We start from the raw sequence: 16,573 nt of genomic DNA on the forward strand, positions 1-16,573 counted from the left end.
CTGTTTGGTACTGATGGTTCTACTTCTATTGTGACACCCCCCACCGGAGAAAGTTAATTAAATTGACTTTAACCAATATCTCCAAGTATGTGAAGTGAAGGACAAAGTAGCGCCCACATCTGCCGGAGCACCAGAAATTAAAAATGCTCCAATTTCAACACTACCCTGAATACATTATTCTAAAAAAAGGTAGCGGCACTAAAAACACACATGTTTAGATTCATGCAGTTTTGCTTTACTGTATCTTACAGAAATGTTTTCCCCTTTTGGGCTGGAAAATGTTTGTCTTTACTTCCCACTTATCTCTTCCCTGTGACCTTGGTTTAGGTACTTTTATTGTAGTTTGTGCAAGTGTCTGTCACTTTGTAAGATGTAGATTTCTCTGCTGACATCTCTTTTCGTAAATGGTGTTGCAACTGCTACTGCACAGTCTTTGTCTGGGTACAGTTTGTTCATTTAATTTATTGGTGGGTGGTTGACTTCACCTCTGGCATCATCATTCGTGTCTGCTGTTTGGAATTACCACTGTCACTCTAACAGTAATCATTCATTGTGTGTGCTAGGATTTGTATTAATTTTATAGTTTGTTGACAGGAAACTGCTTGGATTGATGTGTAATGACTTCAATCCATTGCTTCAAGGGAAGAAACATTTTAGAGGAATGAATTGTTTCCTGCCATTTGCCCATTGCTTGCTTGGATAGTCTGTGGGTCTCCACAATCTTAAACTTAAAGTGGGTACATGGGTGTTAACACATGTTGTTAGCAAGACATCCATGCCACTAAAATTAATACCGGAGAAGATGTATAGATATGTTTTCGTTATTTTTTTATTCAGCATCAGGGAGTGAACACCTTTTAAGGGCTGCTCCACATCTGTGAGGCATGTGTATAGAGAGAGAGAAACTTTGCTTCAGAGATGCGAAGGTCATTTCTGGGAGCACAGAACAGATGTGATTTTAGCTGCAGTGTTCCCTTTCTTCCCTTTGGTGGAACCACCTTGGTGATTCACTAAAGTAGCTCTTAACATCTGGGTCCTAAAGATCAGAGTAATTAATCTAAAATGATGCAGGAAAAAAAATTGCTAGGGTTACCTTCAAAAACAATATGAGCTGGCATGGAATTTTATTTTCCCCTTAGTGTGAGATGTGATTTTATGTAAACAATGCGCAAGTGTTATTTCAAGGTTTAACAATCTACGGAAAACACTACACACAGGTGTACAAACTGTCTTCATTTCTGGTTCTTTCTCGAGCTCTCTGCAAAGCTAACAGCCCTGTAAGGGACAGCTCTGAATATTTGATCAAAATTAAATTTCCTTACATTTTTGTTCCATTAAAATAACAGAAGTGGAATTGTTCACAGGGATTTACTTAGCAGATCTATAGCACACAAGCAGTGCAGTTAATTCTGACAGATGCAAATAGCTAATACTTTGTTTTAATTCTTTCTATATAGCAGTCTGATTTCTAGAACGTTTACTTTGCAAGCCTTTCTTGGAATGTCAACAGCCTGATTTTTAAGTCGCTTTTAACATACAGGCTGTATTGTATCCCTAAGTGCTTCACAATCCAATTGAGGGAAATGAGAGGAATTGAAGACATAAAGATTCAGGGAGCGCTACAGCAAATGAAGTGATTATAAAGAAGTTAAACACCTGGTGATTGTGGTTTACACACACAGCTTTAGTGGAAACAGACATCATAATCAGAGTTCCACATTAAAAGCACTTGGAACTAAAATGGTTACAGAGCCATTCCAATGAAGAGTAGGAAGGGAGACTGTAACCACTATTATGTACCGTAACAGGGTTGTTACACATGGGAATGTTTAGAGAGCACACTCATGCTTGGTGGAGCTATAGCCCTTTGGGGATAACTGGACAACTGTTTACTTGAAATTTGACAGCCAAGAAATAAAGGTGAAGTCAGCAGCTTTGTTGAAGTGCAGTTCTATGACAGTTTTACAGAGAAGAGATAATACAGTTCACATGGTAAACGATTAGAACCTGCATATCACAGAAGTAAGAAACTGCGTGGCCATAGAATAATAGGTGTTACATATTAAATGTTAAACAGAGATTTCAGAACTATATCCCTAAATGTGAACAAGTACCTTTTCGTTCCTTATACCTCCTTACTCTCCCTTCTTCCCTTACTTCCTTACTGCTTTTCATATTCTCTTCCCTGACACTCTCTAAATATACCATAAGCCTGTTTTTCCCTCACTTCATATTGCAATTCCTGTTTGTATTAGACTAACTTATGTTTAGTTTGTCTGCAAACTGTCCAAAATTTCTCTAAATATTAAATGTTTGTTGCATCAACTCTTAACCAGTGTATTTATATTATGTCTAGTTTATTATAATTATTTAAACTGCAAGTGTTTTTGTTTTATTTTTAAAGATTGTAAAATTACTCTTCTTAAAATGTTTTGTAATATTTTGGAGCGTTCTCCCTGGGCACTCCTGAAAATGAGCTTCTACCCAGTCGGACTTTCCTGGTAATCAAATGTCAATAAATAAATAAGTAATCACACCAAGAAGACCCTTATCTTATAACTTTGCAAAATAGTTTGGATTTTAGCACAGTTTGCTTTCAAACAGCCATCGATACTCAAGTATTGCAAAGGTTTTTGTACATGCATGTTATACTTTCCCAGTTACTTTTCTTAGTATAAAAACATAATTAATGATGTCATATTTTAGAATTTTCTTTGGCGACTGCTTAAGATGATAGCTGGATAGCAGTATTGTAGCATGAATACTGATGTAAATAGAGACAGCACCAGGGTAATTTAAGGGAAATACTTTTTTAAGATGACAGGTTTAAATATACTTTTAAATCATTCTAGATGAAATGGGATACAGCAGATATAATATCACAGTGACTGCGACAGGCTTCATATGTGAAGCCACACTTCAAAGCTCATTATGTTAATTGCCATTACAGAATGGTGTATAGCATCTGTATTGCTTTAATTCTCTGATATGTAATCCTTGCCTCGTATGTTTTTTTTAATGATGTGTAACTTGCTTTAAATTCCTGCAGTGAATCCGTGACAGTTGAGAATTGCTCATTGCAGCTGTTTATTTCTACTAACTACATATAATTTGAAATTCTTTATCAACATACCAGTCGACAAATTTGTGTTCCTCACATTCTGATTAAAAATGTTGTTTCCTTGTTAATAGAGATGAAATAACTTTGTGGTAAACTTGCAGAATACCATCTGTCAAGGAAAATGATGTTGTCCAGTATGCTTGTGCTTAATTCTGGATGTAGCATATGAATTTGTCATGATCTTTTCACAGAGGTTATTGTCACATGTTGCCAGTCCTTTGCCTTCCTTGCTGGCCTATTTCTCTCGGACAGATGACGTTACCCTTACTGTAAAATGCTTTGGGGTCTTTTGATTTTGTATTGGTATTTCTCATTATTTGTTTGTTAGGTGACAGGTTTTACCCATATTAAGTACAATTACCTCTCCTCCCCTTAGCCATCTGCTGTAGGAGTAAATTTTGTCTTCCAGCTGTATTTTTTTTTTTCATTCACCCACTCCATTTTTGCTTTTGCACCTGAGGTCCTGAGCACATCTTATATGGCTCAGACTAAAGCGCAGCAGTATACCGCCCAGTACGGTGAGATGAAATTATATATTCCAGCTTTGATTTGTTTTTTTACCCAAGCAGCCTCAATGTAACTATCCCAGGTTTCTCATCTGCTGTTTTATGGCTTAGCTTGGTATTCCGCTTGTGAATGTGAAAGTGTTAGCCCTCTGACCTTTCCTTGTGTCACTAGAATTTAACACATGACAAAGAATGTACTCCATTACTTGGCCTTTCAACTTTTCATTGACCTTTTGTAGTCTGTCAGCTGTATCTCATGAGTACAGAGTTCATTGGCTGTATTTGAGACCATTCTAAGTGGTGGGCTATGACACTTTACATGAAGTCTCAGTGCTTCACATTGTGTCGGTATCATCCCCCCACATTTTATGTTACTCTCACACTAATTTACAAATGAAGCAGTGCTACTTACTGCCTTTCTTCAATAGAGTGCACCCCCCCAAACCCCTCTGTGTACCGTATGTATTAGACTTAAGGCAGTGCGTTGTATGGGATTACACAGCATCAGGAAAGTGGCAGTATCTCTCCGCCATAGATAAGAGGGGAAGGCACCACAGAGTAAGCAAACATGTTGTGCACTTTGTGGTACCTACTGCTCTGGGTTTGCATCCAATAATTAACTTATTAGATTACTTTTATCAAAGTAAAGGTGCACTGAACACAAGTGTCTTCTTCAGGAGATTCTTCAGTTCTGTTAAATGGCTTGGCTAGAATCTGTAAGAGAGGACATGCCTGTTTACGTCTCAACTTTGAAATCAGACTTTCGAAACTGAATTGATCAACAACAGAGCCATTAGATGGCTGTTTTTAGGAGGTTTTGCTTATATACTATCTTGCAGTATGTACCTCTGAGCTTGACATCCCTTTGGAATTTAATTCTGAAACTCTGAAAAATGAACTGCAATTTTAAGGATGTGACAGTGAATTGAGAAACTCACTATTACATTAAAAACATTGCTGCTGTTGGGGGCAGCAATCCCCACACCCCTACTTATACATATTAACTCTGAGATCATTATTGGAGAAGAGGAAATTCTCTGAGATGCTGTAACTTTGGACTTAACAGACTTCATCTCTGTTTCATATCTTGCATTATCAGATTTGTGAACTTACAACAGGATCACCCTGAGTGAGGCATTCTGAACTTGGAGGTGTGAATTATCATATCGCCTAGTCAGATTTCTGGTCATAAAATTTCATGATACAGATTTTTGTGACTCTGTTCATCACAGACCCCCCCCCCCCCCACACACACACACACAAAGATACATATGGAAACTGTGGTAACCAAACCTGTAGCTACATCGTGCAACAGCTATGAGCCTTAACCCTTTATGGCTTTTCTGCCTGACATCATATATGGCAGTTGCTGCAGACAGCCTTGTATATTTATAGGGTATGTAAGGATAGATGGCACTGCTCAAACCCCCCACCTATTCTGATCTTGTACAGGTGGGACTTCTTGTTCCTGTTCCTTGTGAAGCTCTGAGTAGTAGACTCTTCCAGTACAAGTTAACCAGAGGTGCTGTTACCACCCCCTATTTTCACTGCTCAGGCCTTGTGTTCAGGCAGTCTGCACCATAGCGTGATCTCATTAAGGAAAAAGTTACTGAAGACAGGTGTACTACAAGTGTTTGAGAGAGGCTGTTAGGAGTCTGGATTGCATCAGAAGCTGCTGACGTGCATTATTATCCACTTTTACAAACTGCTTATAAATTCCTTGTGCCACAAGCACCGTATTTTCTGTGTACTTGTACAGTAGTGTAAGTTAGTAACCCATTATGTGTAGGTTAAGCATCTTATGATGCTGTTCCTTTCTGCTCCATTTTGGAATGATACAACACTGAAATTGCTGCAGGTAAAAATAAGTGAAAGTACACAACCCTTCTCATGTTTTCTTTCTTACTGTTTACACTGACCAGCACAGAGGTTTATTTTTCATTTATTTACACTTTGTTGCCTGGGCTGGGTTTAGATTTTACAGCAGGCCTCCTCGATGTTGATTTATGTCATCTTTGTTAGTAAGCTTCTTGCCCAGAAATGCAGCAGCTGCCATCCTGTTTCAGGACAGGTTTTCCTGATGATACAGACCATGAAAAGTGAAATGTAACCTTTGAGTTGCCAAAAAAATGAAAGTAAAAACGAGCGATTCCAGGTAACTGGGTTTACCTCAGTCGCACAGCGCTGTTACTACTTGAAGGGAAACTAAGTCAGCCGTAGTGCGTCAGGGATGAATTCTCGGACAAAGTTGCTCTCAGAAAAAATTAGCTGAGCAGTTCCAGAGGCACCCTGATTCAGCTATTGTATTATTTATATATTATGTACCTTTACTATGTTTTATTTTTTCTACAAGAGAGTCCACGTGATTCTAGAAGTAGAGCTTTCCAGAAATGGGTTTCTTATTCCTTTTTGTACGTGCTGTTTAATGTTTATAGTTTATAGTTTAGAGATATTTATTGTATATATTTCTTTTAATTTATGTTAACCTGGTAGGCCCACTGGACCCAAGTGTCTCTTCTCAGCAGAAACTCTACAGCGCTGTCTAGTTGCGTGACTTGCTCTGCATCGCACAGTAGACAAATGGAGGCAGAAGGAATCAAACCCCTTGCCTTGAACTATCTGAAACAACTGGTTAATGACTCAGAGACTTAATCATCTGCCCCAACCTCCAGATTACACTTGCTGCACGTCGTGTGTCACACTGGAGCTTCTCAGATGGATAGCTTAAGTATAAACTATACTTTGCCAGGTAACTTATTGATATGTTCCTGATAACACAAAAACATACATTTCTGACAATAGATAGACAGCTCGACCTACCTGATGGTCCCATTTCCCTAGCTGCTGGATAATTTGCAGGCCCTTCGTGCACAGTAGCCTGTTTCCCTACCACTTCTAAGAAGTGTCTTAGCTTGACATGTTACCAAAATTAATTAAAATTTATTTAAAAATGAATGAAATGACTTGGACTTTTTCTACAGAGACCTGAATTATTAATTTGCTATCACTTTCTATGTTTTGATAAAACTATATTTACAGTAATGTACTGACATGCACTTTGTTTAGGGTTGCCACCTTTTCAAATGCCCAAAGTGGGACTTTCTTTGTAGAAATGTGAGAGTTTGCAGGACAAAACATACCCACAGCTAGTGCAAAGGACAGAACTTCACTTTTTTCCCAAAATAAAAGCTTATTTTTGTAGCATTTTCATTGCTTATGCTTTTCATATAACATTTATGTGCTTTAGATAAAAAGTAACTGATTTATGCAACTATTAAAGAAAACTTAAGAAATATACCGTGTCTTAAAATCTCAGGACATTTGCCATTTTTTGGTTGTTTTCGCAGGACTTAACTGCCCAAAGTGGAACTGTTCCTCACAAAGAGGGACAGGTGGTAACCCTAACTTTGTTCCCAAGGAACAAGTACAATAACACTGAAATTCCTGCTGGATTCTGAACCCTTGGAAATAAGAGTACAGTTTTTGGTTTCTTATTAGCAGTGAAACCTAGAAAAGAATTTCCAGTGCTGGAATTTGGTTGTTGTCATGGTGGAACGTGAACTGACACCAAATGTCCTTAATGAAGTTGAGAATTCAGTCTACTTTGAAACAACGAAGACAGAAATTATAAGATCCTGCAGCATGAAACAGAATATGTAAATGAATTAAATAAAGGGGCCTAACCACATAACAGTTGCGAAGGCATAAACACTGTGGGAAAGAAAAACCCTTCCAGCTTCCCATCTGCAGCATTTCTCTCCTGAAAATTGAAAACTTGAACTGTACCTGGAGTTCAAAAAGTAAAGAAAAATATCATTCTGCTGCTCCAGACCCAGTTCCTAAAATTGCTCATTAAAAAAGCAGTACTACAAAAATCAAAGTGCAAAATTTATACAAATCAAATGTAAAATAGCAACACTTGGCCTGTTACTGGTCTGATGTACAAGACTTGATAACACAAGGTGTGACAAAACATCATGCTGCCTTGAAAATTACTGTAATTACATTTCACCTTTTTTTTTTCCGCCTCACATGTGAGCACCTAGTAGGCAGTATTGGTACTTTTTTCTTATCTTGGTACTAAGAGTCAGCAAGCTTGGGAATGTAGTGGGTATTAGAAAACTATCTGCTTATCAGTACAAAAATCAAGTAAGCTGGGAGGTGCTAGCTTTACCTGCTGTTGCTCGATCACTGTTTACTTCCTGGTGGTAAGATGGTAGGTAACTTTGGTAACTTTAAGCAGTTACATTCCTATTCTTTGTTATGCATCACCTGAGCTCTTTTACATTGACTTGTTCTTAACGTGACTGAATATGAGACCTCAGAATACTTTGGAAGTAAGAAAGCAACCCCTAGGATGGACACTTACCAGTTTCCTCTGATTGCTCAGGCAGAAGGTGCAAATCTGCTTGGGCTGTGAGTTCTCACTCTCTCGAACGGGACTGCTGTGGTGGTAGAAGGTAGTAGTATGGCAGGGCTGCCCATCTCCACAGGCTTCTCCCACCAGTAGCACATTTCCTAAGTGAGAAATATAACTGGATGCTAGCCGTAATGTTTCGATCTTTGACAGCTTTCTGTCAGCAGGCTCCGTTGGAATCAGAGTCCTGAGCGCTGTAAAGGCAGTATTCACACTGTTGGTGCGGTCCCGCTCTCTTGCATTCGCCGTATGCCTCTGCCGTACCTCCCTTTGTACACGGGGCGGTTTTTTACTGGTCCTTCTTTTCCCACTCTTCATGAAGCTACCTGTGTCCAGGCAATATGACTTGTCATCAGAACCAGAACTTTCAGTACCGTTATCATCATCCTCTGACAGCATGCTAATCTCTGGGTAAAGAAAGCGACTAGGAGCCGATCTCAGCATAGCAAAAGACATCTTCCCCTTTTTTGTTTCTTTTTTTTTTTTTTTTTTTAGTGACCAGGAGTAGGGAAATAAAATGGCTCTTACTATATATGAATTAGAAGGGCATCATCTTTTTGTGCACCTTGTAGGATTTTCCCAGTGTGCTCAGCTGTAGTGCAGAACTACGAGTATCCCTGTGTGGTTACACTGCCAGCTAGGCTTTCTTCTGTCTTTTTTTGGCACTGATTTGCCTTCTGTTAAATGTTTCCCCGTACACTGTAGAATAAAACGCAAGTGAGAGTGAGTTAAGACTGCGTTACCCTGTGCAGCTGGTGCTTTCCTCGCTTCACATGTGTATCTTCTGATGGTATGTGTTAAGGGCTTGAAGTTTTATAGCCAGGAGTATAGCTTCAGGAAGCTCCCTCCTACTTCTTGCATATGCTAAAATCCATCTGACAGCAAGCGTGCCTTTGGTTTTTTACAGCAAAAGCTTACATCTGTACTGTGTCATTGAATCCTAGAGTGGTTTAAGGAAGGTAATCTCTTTTTAGTTTTCCTGAAGCTGCTGTAAAACAGCATTCACCTTCACCCTGTCCCTGACCTCCTACCTCAAGTTAGTTTTTGTTTTTCTAAGTGAAAAAAAATGCTTATACTAATTCTAGAGCGAAGGAATTTTTTTTCCCTAAGAAATGCAGGCTGCGGTCACAGAGGTTGCAAAAAACAACTCTACAATGATATTCTTATGGCGCCTGTACAGCTAATATTCCAGCTTTTATTCTGAATAATTTTAGGCATCATCTTAAAGTGGAAAAACGTTGATTCTGGTGACAGTGCTGAGTGGTATCACCGAATGCATTCTCAGCTTTATTGAGTCATCATTTAAGGATTTTCTAACTAAGGTTTTATTGTATACATGAAAATAACCTTTGCTTACTTCAGAAGTATGCACACCCTATTCCATCTCTGTATGGCAGGGCGAGTCCTATAACAAGTACAGAAACCGTTCTCATTTAATCTTAGTTTTTTGGGCAGAAAAGACAAATACTTTCATATCTGGGACAAGTAATTATTTTAATTGCTTTAGTTGTATGCTCTGCATTACAGCTTTGTTACTTATCAGAGAGACTTGAAGGTTCTTTTCTGTGACTTCCTTGAATGCTTTTGCAAGTGAAAGACCTGAGGCATAGCTGAGCCTTTTTTTTTTTCCTTTGTGCTGCTTGTGGAAATCACAACGGGTGGTGATCCCCTATCTTACCTTGTGTCAGGATGCGCATTTGTGTGTGTGTGTCCTTAACATGCAGATTAGCCATATAAAGTCATGTGCATTATATTCATTAAACAAAAATTTACAGAAATAAACAGTGAGAATTGTTTGAGCTTACACAACAGGATATGCAAAGTGTTCACAATATTAGATGGAGCTAAGGTATCCGTCCATTTATGGAGTGTAGAAAATGCCTGAGTTTATTACTTCCCCCTGATGTTTTTGTAACACTGATTTCTAAAGATGTTTGCTATATCTGTTTAATATATATATTTTTTTTTTGGGGGGGGGGGGGTGGTAGTGACTGAAATGTCCCTGAGGTGTTCCATGCAATTAGTCTTCCAGTTGTATCTTCTCTTTAATTTCTGTTTTTTCCCCATAAAACATGTTATGTTTTTGGATTTTCTGGATCCCTTGAGGTACTTGAGAGTTTCTATTATGATACCCCCCTCTCAGCTTTCTTGTATAGAAAATCATATGGTCTCTCTTCTATTTGTCTTTTAAATGGCTTCTGATGTAAATACTACATTATTTTAGTTTTTGTTTAGTATATATTACAGAAATGTGATCACTAGAACTGAACTTAGTATTGATTGTTTTTTTTGTTAAACATTTGTACAGAGATAACTTTCATTTTTCCCTGGATTGATTGGCTTTCCCTTTGTAGTCTGTGTCATGTCAGTGCAGCATTGTCAGGCCTACTTGTTTGTGTTAATGTAATCTGATTAGTATCAGTTTTTATTCTGTTAATACTTCCCTTTCTAATCAGATATGATACTTTTTCCTTCATTTTCCTATATGCACTATTTGTACTAAATGCAAGCAGATGGCCTTGTCTGGGACCCACACTAACCTGTTTACTAGTGTTTTGTACTGGATGTTGGAGTTTGCAATGTACATCACTCCAGTTGAGTTAGATAAAAAGTCTGTTAAATTGTCTGAGCTGATCTGCTATTCTTGGTTATTCCTATTAAACTCTGTTCTTGTGTTACGCTGATGCCTGTGTCGATTTTTGGACAGTTGCAGCTGTTGAGAAGTTAAGTCTCTAGACTCGCAGCCTTCCTGTAATTTATAGCGTTTAAGCCTTCTTTAAACGTTTTACTTTTTCTAAACTACTTTAAAATTGTGTTGTACCGTAAACTTGCAGCTTGAAAACGGTGTTTGGGAAGTGGCTATTGCAGCTGTGTAGCTGGCAGGGTATGGTAGCCTTCATGGGGTGCCTAAGGTCACTTTAACATTTGTTTGCATTTTGTTAACCAGATAGCCTCACTTTCTTTTTATTCTGTTTTACACAGTGACCTAATGTAGTACTCGTAGTTAATGGAGGGGGAAAATTAGCATTCATTCTCAGTCTGTACAGGAGTCCTGAAGTTAAGTGCATCCCAGCAGGATCATGCGCTCAGTTCCCTCAGGGAGACAAATTAGCATACACTACATCACTCCTTTCTTGCTTCCACTTGCTTCCTTTCACCTAAACCGTTGGAAGAACCAGGGTATTTTGTTTGCATTCAGAGACAGAGCTGGTCTGGTTTCCTTTAAGGATATATTACTATATTGTTATATATGCTTTTATGTTCTCTGTGGACTGTTTGGGCAGTACCTGCTGTTTTGTACTGTATTTGATCTGTTCACCACCCTTTGTGTATATCAACATTACTGGGTATCTTTCATTAGTTTTATTTTTCCCCAACCACGTGAAGTGAATTTTCCTCTCTGCTACTGCTAACATCTTCAGCATTTATCACACACCTTAACCTTTACACCAGAGTCCTACAGAGATTCCTGTCCATGTTTTGGGTAGTGCAGCAAAAACTTCATTTGATTGTGTAAAACCCTACCTTGCATTGTTTCCATGCTTTGTCATTTTTGTACAGATTATCCATGTTCTGGTTTGCTAGCCATTTTTTTTCACCTAGGGTCCATGAAGCAATGTCCTTCTCCTTATTTCCAACAGCATCACTGTTCCTTGCATTGAAACAGTAGACTCCACCTCCCTGCAATTACTGGTCTGGCTGTGCAACAATAAACTTGTTTTGTCACTGCCTTTCCTCACTGGGAAATACAAAATGTATAATGTACCTAAAATCGTAAGGGGCAGGCTCTAACAGTCCAGGAAAGAAGTGCATGTAATGGATCAGGCATAGCGGATTGTCTTTATAAGCAAGTAGAAGATAATTGTGCGTTTATCATAACATAGTACCAACTATTGCTTCATTTGTGGATATTCCAGGTATTTTAACAACTGATGCTCTTTTTTATCTGAAGTTGTCATTCCAGTGTTCTCTCCTTTTGTTTGTGTCTTTCGGCTTTTCCCAGTTAGGGGTCGCCACAGCGGAACTCCGGTCCGCTAATGATTGGCAGTAGATTTTTATGTGCTGGCGTGCCGGGCCTAACGCACAACCTTTAATGAAGGAACGCCCATTCATGCATGTCGATACACGGAAGACACTCTGAGAATCAAACAGGCAACGTCTAACTGTGAGGCGACAACGCTACCGCAGCACCAGCACCGCAGTCCTTTTGTAATTAGTATTATTTTTAAATGAGTTATTTAATTACTATAAGAGCTAGATATTCTGACCTGGATGCTAGACTGTTTGGTAGTGTTTGGAACTATCACAGTAGCATGTGTACCTGAGAAGCATTCTGTTTCTATCATCATGCCATGCTTTCCTAGCTGTTATCTGTAAGTGTTTGTGCAGGATAGCTATCTCGTATTTCCAAAACATCGAGTGCAGTACAGGAGGGCACGAGACCGTACGCAGTAGTATATATCCATCTGCCTGCTTGTGGGTGTATGTGCCTTTGTCAGTGTAGCATAAAAGACTAAACAAGGAGCAGCAACAGGTGCCTCACTTCTACTGCTTAGGTAAAATTTTTTGTCAAAGATGCCTTGTAGTGGAACTTTAAAAAAAAAAAAAAGAAATAGTGCTGAAGGAGCTGACGTTTAGGGACTTTATACATTTCTTACACTTCAGATCATGGTAGCGTGAAAAAGTCTTGTGCTTTGTTTCATAAGGTGGAGTTTGTACTTGTTGCAGCCTTCAGGTTTCTCACTAAATCACCTGCGTGGTCACCTTTTATCCATTCAATCCTGTGGGGTTTACATACTGAAAGATGGTAATTTTGTTGATTAGCGAATAAACTTGGCTGTAGCGACTGCTTCTCATACAGACTTTGAATTTTTTGCAGAAGTAAAACTATTTTCTATAAACTTTTGCTTTAAGAGTTGATCGTGCAGATGCTGTAAACTACTCAGTTTCACAACCTCGGAAGGCAGCCACCTGTGAGTTTTATTCTTTTTTTTTGGTACGGTATGTAACTAAGCACAGTTTGTACCGCTAAGCAGCGGAACACTTCAGCATCTGTTTTGCAAATGAACATTCCCCCTGCCAGTTACAAACGATAATAAGACCATTAGTAGTGGTGATGACAGAGAAGGTACTGCAGGGGCAAGGAAAGAAATACAGCCACCGGGGAAGATCTGTGCTATGTTGTTGTACTGAGGAAAACTGTCCCCTTCAGACATGCTTTTCTTGTGGAAAGCTCCCCTCCCAAGAAAAAAGTCAGATTTGTTGCTTCTTTCTCCAGTTTTGTCAGTAAACTATCAGAGCTTCCTCTCAGTGTGGTTGAGCACAGCACCGTATGTGGTTGGTATGGAAATCATGCTGCTGCTGTTGTAGGCTTTTGACAGTAATGTGGCTAATCATTGCAGCCAAGTAAAAAGAAAATTGGTAGCCAAAACAAATTAAATACTTCAGTGATGGATAATTGGTGGTTGGATTTTACTGCTTGTGGAAAATGCATGCTTAGCATACTTGGTGGAGAAAAGCAGAAACAAAAATGATGTATTCTGTTCAGTTAGTCATCTAGCCTCGTGGAGCTGAATATTTTTCACTAGTGTCAAGTGTGAACTTAATAAAATAGGTATCCATGTGAAATGTTGCAACATGTATTTCACCAGATGGATGTATTTATGGCAGAATCTTACTGTGTTGCACAGTTCATACATTTTCACCTTACGTTTTAATTGACAGGCAACTAGAAGCAGTCTGTTTCTCATACTACCCTTTCAAAGTGAAACTTCAGTCTCTTTGTCTGTGTACTTAGTTTGCACGAACATATAATTATTTCTCTACTCCTTAAATTTGTAGTGGAGGAGAAAAAAATAATCAGCTGGAACAGAGACTGATGTATTCTAATCAGGATCACATTAGATTGATGTAAAAGAAGAGACCTCTATGTGTGATTACAGCAGTTAGCTGTACCTGTTCAGCAGTCACCATAACATCAGGTACTAACAGCCTTGCAGTAACTCCTTGATTCACATTTCACAGGTATTTTTGATTAAACTAGAGGACCTTTTACAGTGGTCACTGGGAGAGAAATCATCACAATGCAGATGCGCGTCAATGTAATATAGTTAAAATCTATGTATGCTTCAGCTGTAGAACAGTGCTGATCATCTAGGTTAGAATGTGGATGTATTTCAGAAAGGATTTGCCAACACTTTTAACACAGAAACATACATTTCTAAGCGTACTCAACATTACGTTGATATGTGCTGCTACAGTTTGTACATTTATTTGCAAGACTTGTATTATGGTTTGTCAAGTATCAATTTCCACGCAGAGAAATCAGTCTGCACTAGCAAATATTTTAGTAGTGTTGCATTACTGTCATACTCGAGCATTTTGTAAAAGATGTGCTCTTCAGGTGTTAAATATCTAAAGAGATGTGGATGTCCTAATCTAAGATGGCATTTTTTTAAATGGTTAGGGGCAGGAACACTAAATGCCTTATTTAACTGCTGCTTCCTTTCTCGTGGGAGCCAACAGCAGCTGCTTTGAAGTTCGTAACATATCCAATTAGCTCGGATGACTTTAGTAGGAGTTTACAGACTTGCTAAGTTCGTAACATATCCAGTTAGCTCAGAAGACTTCAGGAGACGTTCACAGACTTGTTACGTGTTGCTGCTCAGCTGTTGTCCTGGACAGTGCAATTCTTGTTGTCACCTTTGCTCAACAGTAATCAAGAATGCCGGAACCATGTGGTGATTGGGGGGGGTCTCCGTTTCCACTGACTAATGGACTGTGCCCTCTGCTGACTCATTTGTTGAAAGAATAAGTAATTCAACCACAGTAGCAGAAAATTAAGAAACTAGCTTGATTTCAATAAAACAAACTAGGTTCTTAATTTTCTGCTACTGTAGTTGAATAATTGCTTCTTGATTTGGAACCCACACACACACACGCACACAAAGAAACTTGCACCAGTGGTCCCGTGTGCACCTGTATGTTAGATGACGAGGTAGAAACAGATTCAGTACTGGCTCCGTAAGTGGTTGTAGAGCCGAAAATAAAGATCTTCATGGAAAAGACTCGCTTCTCAATTGATTTTGCAGGACATTATTGATTTTTGCCTCATATTTCCCCTCTTGCCTAACATTTTTGATTTTTATGATAAGTCACTGAGGATAGGAGTATCAGTAAGACCAGTCGTTAAGAGTTTCATACTACTTGTATTGGTTCAGAAATGCATATTGATGACACAAGCATCATTTAGAAGACGGTCCAATCCTGACTTCTGTGTGTGTGTGTGTGTGTGTGTGTGTGTGTGTGTGTGTGTGTGTGTGTGTGTGTGTGTGTGTGTGTGTGTTTGTATACACAAGTGTATCTGTGCTTGTGTACATGTGAGAGATTGTATGAGTGAGTGTAGGTGAAGATGGTCTAATAAGAGAGAGACCTGAGCCTTTTCCCAGTATTATTCTGTATTGTGTTGAGAGGCACATCAGTTTCTTCTCCACATGCAGTGATAACATCTCAGCAGAAGGATCAGCTGCTTTGCCCTGTGCATCTGTTGAACTTTGAAGAATATCTGTGGCATAGGCATATTTTGATGCGACTGGTATTGTATTTATCAGCAGCATGTAGCAGTCAACACAGGAGTAGCCATCCTCCAATGAAATTGCCCTCCATCTGTTGTAGTGTATACTGGTATTGAATATGTTAACTGTACAAGATTGGAGAATGGTTTATGGAGCTTTAAAAACGATAGATTTGTTTTGACTATTAGGTGTTGTCAGGTTTGCTGTCAGTTGACTGAATTTTGATCAGTATGTCGTATTCGTAAAACCACACAATGAGTTCAGATGAGTTGGAAAACATTTCTGGTAGTACAGTGCGGGTATGTCTTGAAGTGCTCCCGGTCTGAAGCATGTCACATCTTTTGGGGTGGATAGTAGGTGAATGAAAGCAAAGGACCCGTTAGGATAATCACAGTCAAGCAATCATTGCTGTGCATTGGTGGGGGTTGGCAGTAATAGAACATAGTATGTTAAGTTGTCAATCTCGCCTTCATTCTTGCTGGATGGGTTCGGAGCAGATCCTCGGCTCCGACTCGGCCTAATACTAAAGCTCGAGAGCTATTTTTACCGGCTCGAGGCTATGCTATGTCCCATAATGCTAGGCGTCATATACCCAGATCTCGTTTGCCGCTTCAGCTACGAGGTTGCGTTTTCACCGGCTCCAGGTCGTATTTAAAATTTTTTATAATTATAGTTAGTTTTCGATTGATATTTTTTGTTTAGATTTTTTCTGGTAGTGTTAGTAGTCTTCCGACTAGTCTTCCCTCCCTTTATTAGTAGTTTTCCTACTTTTTCCACCCTTAAGGTGGTTAGGCCTTTACCCCCCCTTTTTATAGTAGTTTTGTACAGTAGGTTTATACAGGTTCTTTTAGTAGGTGTGTGTGTGTGGAATTTTGTTGTTATAGTAATTTTAAGAGTGTCTGTCAAGTGTTGTGTTTGTATACTTGTTTAGACTTTGTTGTCCCGTTCCTGTGGT

At 39.0% G+C, this 16,573-nt stretch overlaps 2 protein-coding genes across 2 annotated transcripts in view; one reads left to right on the plus strand and one right to left on the minus strand.

Annotated features, from left to right (window-relative positions):
• SCX (scleraxis bHLH transcription factor) overlaps positions 1–8,877 on the minus strand; it is a 29,367-nt gene extending 20,490 nt beyond the window's left edge. The window contains exon 1 of the mRNA XM_044067695.1: positions 7,997–8,877. Coding sequence (XP_043923630.1) covers positions 7,997–8,500 — 504 coding nt within the window. The 5' untranslated portion in view covers positions 8,501–8,877. The remainder of the gene's footprint in view (positions 1–7,996) is intronic.
• BOP1 (BOP1 ribosomal biogenesis factor) overlaps positions 1–16,573 on the plus strand; it is a 1,722,797-nt gene that overhangs the window by 1,112,702 nt on the left and 593,522 nt on the right. The gene's annotated exons all lie outside the window — the stretch shown is intronic.

The sequence above is a fragment of the Protopterus annectens genome, chromosome 3.part1 (assembly GCF_019279795.1).
Source record: "Protopterus annectens isolate FY-2018-M chromosome 3.part1, PAN1.0, whole genome shotgun sequence".
NCBI classification, from domain to species: Eukaryota; Metazoa; Chordata; order Ceratodontiformes; family Protopteridae; genus Protopterus; species Protopterus annectens.